The sequence below is a fragment of the Grammomys surdaster genome, unplaced genomic scaffold (genome assembly GCF_004785775.1).
Source record: "Grammomys surdaster isolate TR1022 unplaced genomic scaffold, NIH_TR_1.0 130, whole genome shotgun sequence".
Classification (NCBI taxonomy): Eukaryota; Metazoa; Chordata; class Mammalia; order Rodentia; family Muridae; genus Grammomys; species Grammomys surdaster.
The window spans coordinates 1,246,817-1,254,094 of NW_021604588.1; the positions used below are offsets into that span (position 1 = coordinate 1,246,817).

Consider the following 7,278-nt stretch of genomic DNA (forward strand, 5'->3'; position numbering starts at 1 on the left):
AGGGGAGGAGGGAGGGGAGGAGGAAGGGAGGGAGGGGAGGAGGAAGGGAGGGAGGGAGAGAGGGGGGGAGAGGGGGGAGGGGGGGAGAGGAGAGGGAGAAAGAGGGAGGGCGGGAAGGAGGGAAAGAGGAAGAGGGAGGCATACTGGAATGATGGGTTCTGAAACCTCCAAGCCAGTGACACACCTCCTTTAACAAGTTCACACCTCCTAATCCTTTGGGCCATTCTCATTCAAAGCAGCACACATAATTTTCTGTGGTCCCACCCGTGTCGCAGACAGTAGAATCTTCTTCACACATTGCACTGTGTAGGTCACATTTCCTTCACCCATCCACTCATTGATGGACACAGGTTGCTTCCATATGTAGACTATTGAAATAATGCAGTTACAAACATAGAGTGCAAATATCTCCTCATAGTGCTTACTTCAACTCCTTTAGCAGTGTACCCAGAAGTATACTTGCTGGAAGCATGGAAACTCCATATTTGTTTGTTTGGGTTTTTTGAGGTACTTCTATATTTTTTCCAAATGCTTTATTATTAACAGCTACAGGGATTCCTTTTCTTCCATGTTTACCAGCACCTTCTTGTTGATAACTGGTCTGTTAGGCAGGAGATGGAATCTCATTGTGGCTTTAATGTTCTCTTCTGATTAGAATTTAAAATTGTCTCACGTGGCTACAGGCTATCCATATCTCATCTCTTCTCTTCCCTTTTTCCCTTTCCCTCCCTTTCCCTCCCCTTCCTCCTCCCTTTTTCCCTCTCCCTTTCTCTCCCCCTCCCTTTCCATTCCTTTGTGTCCATACCCCCCCACACAAGAAATGCCTGATCAATCGGAACCTTTTCCATTTTAAAATGAGGGTATTCGTCTTCTTGCCTTTGGGTTTTTTGAGTTCTTAGTACATTTTGGATATTCTTTATTTGGGTAGCTGACTCCTGGCTTCTGACAACTCCTGTGTAGAATACTGGGTCAGAGCAGTGATAACCCAAGCATCCTTTCGTAGTACCTAAGGATTTTAGGAAACATTTTCATTGTTTAATACTTACAAAAGATATGATTTTACATTCTATAAATAATACAATTTTAAAGATAAACTTCACTTCAAAAATGTGGCTAATGAAATTTAAAAAAGGTAATATTATTTTTTTAAATACATGATTTATTAAAAACATTGGAAAAGGAGTACATAGGATCATATTCTACAAATTCATGTGAATCTTCAGTTGTCTCAAAGTTAAAGTAATATTCTGATCTTGATTAAAAAGTACATGAGTGAGCTCTCTATAAAGATTTATATAATTTTCTTACTTTTCACTTCCATCTTCATCTAGAACTAATGTGTTTCTATGTAGTCTTCATGTTATCATGGTTCTCTATGACAAAATGTTGAAGTTTTTAAAATTGTGTTTTCTGTAACATCAGTGTTAAGGATTTTTTCTATTTGAGCTATCTTTCTAATTATTATATCTGTGTATTTGATCAAAATAACACATGTTATGCATTTTGTTAAATAGCTATACACACTTTTAAAAAATCAATGGAGACATCACTGAATAGGATGAATGAGCTTTGAGGGATAGTTTAAATTTTTTCCTGTGCTAGGTTTTAACCAGGACCTATTGGTGTTAGATTTTAAAATGTCTGCTGCTCTTTAGAAATTCCCATGCCAAACCAAATAATTGATACATGTAATATGTCTAAGAAACATTAAAACTATATTAGACAAGATACACAATTGAGTATGTCTGTGCTGTTCTTAGTGCATGTGCATCGGGAACTCGGGTTCAGAATGGAGCACACGCTAAACACCCTCTCCCCATGAGTAACCCTTGCGTATTACCAGGTAGGGGTGGCCTCGGGTGACCTCCAGTTTTCCTTTCTGTGCCCCACCACCAGCTCCCCGTTATTCCCAAGTCAAAACAGTTTTTCCAGAGACTACATTTGATATGATCATTTTCTCCAACAGTTGAGATTGTTGCCTCTTGAATTCCAAGGATCCCTGTTGTTCCCAAAATGGAAATAGAAATGTATTTTTTAACAGAAGTAGTATTGACATTGGTAGCTAATTATAGCTAAAGTAATAGTGTATACAGCCATAATTTTAAAAACAGACTTTTCTAGGGTTTTCTTTCAGTTTTCCATCGTTTTGTTTTTGTTGTTGTTTTTGTTTTGTTTTTAGGGATCTTAAGCACACTTTCATTTCTGTGAAACAAGACATGGTTTCTTTCTTAAAACTGAGCTCACTCTCCAGCTGGAAGCAGGCCATTCCTTTTATTCTCCTTCAGTCCTCTTCCTAGGACAGGTTCTGCCTTATTTAATGATACTTAGAGTTTATCATTTCAACTATACTGTCTGTGTTCTTGTTTAGCCTTGTACCTCCAATTCACATAACCTTGCCCAGTGCCTCCTGTGTAGTGGGCACACAGTAAAACACACTAGATGCTTCAGAAAGGCTTTGTGTGGTTGCTGACAAAGTTGTATGTTTTAAGATAGTTAGCTATGGTTGTAGTAATTTTTCACTCTTCAGATTGTCTTTTAAGGTAGATAGATTCTGATGGGTTTTGATTTTTTTTTAAATGAATAGATGATAAAGTATGATAAGGTCTTGAACATAATAAAACCCACTAATAGCCAGTTGTTGGTGGTGGTATACACCTTTAATCCCAGCACATAGGAGGCAGAGGCATGAGGTTCTGAGTTCAAGGCCAGCCTGGTTCATGGAGTTTCAGGATAGCCAGGGCTACAGAGAAACCTTGTCTCAAAATAATAATAATTTAATTTAATTTAATTTAATTTGGGAATATAAAAACATTCTTTTGTACCTGTTCCTAAAGTTCAGTTCATATATTAGAGATGTTCATTTTCATATTCTAAATTACCTGTTGCCATTATATGAGTCACTGATCCAGAAAAATGCATTACAGGAATAATTTTATGTAATGTTTTTGAGGTTTTATTTATTTTTATTTTATGTGTATATAGGTGTTTGCCTGAATGTGCCTATGTACTATATGCATAGAGTGTCCATGTAAGCCAGAAGACGGCATTGGATCCACTGGACCTGGAGTCAGAGACACTTTGAGCCATGTGGGTGCTGGGAATTGAACATAGGTCTGCTGCAAGAGCAGCCAGTATTCTTAACTGTTGAAGCATCTCCACAGGCCCAGTTTTAGGTAATATTTTACCTAAAATGTAGACCTCATACTAAAAAAGAGTCTGCTATAAATTCTGGAGTGAACTGCGACTGACTAGTGGAGGCACATGATATAATAGAACATATATTACATATAAAAATCAGCTGCTCTGAGTGAATTCTATCTTTAAAAAAAATTTTTAAACTATGTGCATGGGGGTGTGGTATATGCACTTGAGTACCAGTGGTACAGAGACCAGATGTGTCAGATGCCCCTGGAACTGGAGTAGGCTGCCAAGAACTGAGCTTAGATCCTCTCAAGAGCAAGCAGTGTACACTCTAACTGCTGAGCCATATCTCTCTAGCCCCACAGCTTTGTTTGTTTGTTTTTGCATTTGATAAATGTGTTATTTGCAAGGTTATCTGTCCTCTCTGCCGGTGAAGTGACATTATTGTAAAGAATAAAGACTGGAGAGATGGGAGTGGAGAAAGGGCTTACCTCGCAAGCATGAAGACTGAGTTCAACTTCCAGGGCCCAGGGCAAGTGTGGCATAATCCCAGAACTCAAGAGGCAGAGACAAGAGATCCCCGGGGCAAGCTAGCCAGCTAGACTTATGGAATTGGTGAACTCTGGGCTCAGCAAGCGATCCTGCCACATGTAAATGAAAGCAATCAAGAAGGACAGCCACACATATATGAATGAACGCATGATACACATATACAGGCAAAAAAGAAAAGATTAAATGAGTTTCCTCATGTGATATATTTAGAATAGCATTTCCCTCACTTTGCTCCCTCCAAATTGCCATGTTACCACAGTGCTGCTCTAAATGAAATGCCCAAGTCCCAGGAATGTGCTGTCAGTGTATGAAAGTGATGGGGGCAGGACAGGGTACAGAAAACCTACCATGAGGCAACTTCAGAGCAGGTGAAGTCTTTCCTACAAGGACCATGGTTACTGTAGTCCTTTTAGACACTGGATACATTATGTCAACTGGGAATCTAATGCTCTACCTGTCACTTTTAAAACCATTAATGTCTAAGTCTTTAGAGAACATCTTATGTTAAGAACATGTAACCTTTGTGTTTTATCCAGTAGGACAAACAAATAGCTTTTGTTTTTTTTTTTTTTTTACTCTAATTAGGGAAGAAGACAAAAACATATTTGATTACTGCAGGGAAAACAACATTGACCATATAACCAAAGCCATCAAATCGAAAACTGTGGATGTGAATATGACAGATGAAGAGGTACGGAAAGCAAGCCCTGCTGTGTCGGTTTCGTGCATGGGTGCTTGGGTGGCCGGTTAGTTTTTATGCATGTGTTGTTCCGCTGCACTGTCACTTTCTCACTGCTGTGCCTCTCAGCTACGGCTCTAAGTGGAGCGTGGCCAAGGGCATCTCAGATTGCATCGTCCACGCTGTAAATTAAGTTAGGAGCTGAAACTTGCCACACCCACATAGCTTCCATTTGTATGTAATAAAAGAGAGGAACCGTGAGCATGGCAAGTGATAGCTGCAGGTCATAGCAGAGTTCCACTTGTACGTAAAGCCTCCTGTTATGCTGTAAATATTTGTGTGTTGAGTTTTGTACAGAAATATATTTATGAAAATCTGTCAGAATTTTGATAAATTTAGTAATGTAAATGCTGGCCCACTATATATACTAAATTATTTTGTAGAATATACTACTTTCCAACGTATTTCGCATATAAAGTTGCTACATACTTAACAGTTGAATTACAGTTAACAAAGGAGTAAAATTTGTTAGTTAACTTTTAATGATTTCTTGTTATTTTGTGATTCTGTACAAGAAAATAGAAATGGTCATAGGGGCCCTTGGAGGTGTGGCATGCACCAGCTGCATACTGCTTATCCAGCGCAGGCAAGACCCCAAATTCCGTCCGTGCTACCAACAAGACAACAAAGAAGGGAGAATCTAATAAAGATGGCTAAAACACAGTAGCTCTTTGGAAGAAGACACACAGTGGTCACAGGCGGGCTGCTGAGGGTACAAATAATAACTGTATGTAGTTAGGAGCTTTGTGTACAGGGCAGCCTTTGATAACATCTCACCTTTAGGAGAATCCTCCCTATATGATGTTGTCAATGACTTCTGGACTGAAAGTGTAAATCACTTGTCTACAAATACTAGAATACATTTGACTCTAGCTCACTTGAGGCCAAAACTTTGAATCCTTTTAATTGCTTCTTTTGTAAAATTTTTTGCTTCTTTTGTAGTTTATATATATAATGCTAATGATATACTTTTGTCTTTTCGGTTATTGAGTTCCTTCTGTTTTATATTTGCACTTGCCTGTTTTAATCACCTTGCTCTCTGTCTTTCTCTGCCCTCTTAAATTTCAGCTTTCTGGCTGAATATTAAATTGCTGCTTATAATTCTATACTACGTAGATACTGCTTGCAGTTGAGCTATCAACTGTACTATGTATATTAGTCAATTTTTGCTGCCAAAATAAATAACTCTCAAAGTTCAGTAGCTTATAATTTCTTGCTTATATCACCTTCTTGTCATGGATAGTAACATTTCACATATTCTGATATTCTTTTACTTTGTTTCCTGTTTGATGATAATCCTTCTGATATTTCAGAAGGGCTTGGGATTAGTTGAGGCCTCTTGCTAGGTTCTCCTGGCTTTGTTTGGGCCCAGTTCCTCTTCATTTCATGTGGCTTTTCTCTCGAAGGTAAAAGATTGACGAATTAGATACCGTGGTGTAGGAACAAAAGATAGGCACAGCAGGCATCCCTCTCCACACACCCCAGGTCCATTAAATATCTTATTAGAAGTGTTAGTATCACATCTACCTACATTCCTTTGGCCAAAACAAGTCACAAGACCACGGACGGCTCTTTTTAGTGGGATGTTCATTCGGATTACGAACAAGCAAGGCACAAAAGAATCAATGGCTGTATAACTGCATGGTAATACCTAGTCACCATGGAACAACACTTTGTTTTAAAGTCAGGATTACTTCTGTGTTGGTTTTTTCAACTGTCTTTGTTTTCTCTGTTCCTATCATGAGTTCTTGCCTCAAGTTGCCCAAGAGATAATAAACTCCTCTCAGTGCGCTCAGACCCACCAGAGATTTATCATCCCATTTGTCTTAGATCCGAACCTTCTAGGACACTCCTTCCTGCTTCGTCACTAGTCTGTCCAAGCTGGTCCTGACCTGTTGTGTGGATGTCATCCTGGCCCTTTTCTTTTTACTGTTTTGAAATTTCTCTTCTCTCTTTGCCTGGCTTCATGTTTTCTACATCCTGTGACTTTTTCTTTTTGTTCTGTTGTTTACTTCTTGGGATTTCCTGGAGCATCTCCTTCATACCTTTGCCTTTATTATTTATTTACCATTCCTTTTAAAAAAAAGTATAAATGGTTTGTGATCTCATTGAAATTCTATCAGAACTCTCAGCATACTCCCTGAATATTTAATGAACTAATGAATGACTAGGTAGAGATGTTAAATGGAGTAATGGTGAAGGCTAGACCACATGGATTCACGCCCTGTTCCTAATCACTTTCAAGTGCCGTGACCTATGTTGAGTTTCCTCTGCCTTGGTTTTCTAATAACAGGTGGAGATGGTAGTGTTTGTCTCCAGATTGCTTGGAGTATTAGTGAGTTAACATATGCATATAAATTGTTCCCTACACAATATGCACTGCATACTTTTCAGCTTGTTAGTTACTTTTAATATGAATGATAAGTGATAGCAAAATGAAGAAATAATTGAAGAAACTAACTATCAAGATCTACTTTCCACTGGAAAGTGTGCATGCGCCATTCGACCCCGTTAATTATCTTTAAGAACAGTCCTTTGTGCAGCATCCGTAAGAGTTTGCGGTGCACTTTTGCTTCTTACTCTACCACACTGACAGGTGCTCTGTAAGTTAAATTAGATTCATCCTTATCCCACAAGCAAGAGCTAACATTCAGGGATGGACATTTGCCTTTCCAGTGCAGACAGCTGCCAGGTAGGAGCGAGGTCCAGCAGAGTGCTCTCACCTCTGGACCTAGGAAGGAGCAGCAAAGCAGGAGAAGCTGTGCAGGTGCCCAGCTCATTTAGGGTTTTCAGCAACACCCCTCCCTCCCTCCCTCCCTCCCTCCCTCCCTCCCTCCCTCCCTCCC

General features: G+C 39.3%; 1 protein-coding gene across 1 annotated transcript in view; it reads left to right on the forward strand.

Annotated features, from left to right (window-relative positions):
• Acbd6 (acyl-CoA binding domain containing 6) overlaps window positions 1-7,278 on the forward strand; it is a 137,553-nt gene that overhangs the window by 53,478 nt on the left and 76,797 nt on the right. Inside the window, exon 5 of the mRNA XM_028758147.1 lies at window positions 4,279-4,384. Within this exon, the coding sequence (XP_028613980.1) occupies window positions 4,279-4,384 (106 nt within the window). The remainder of the gene's footprint in view (window positions 1-4,278; window positions 4,385-7,278) is intronic.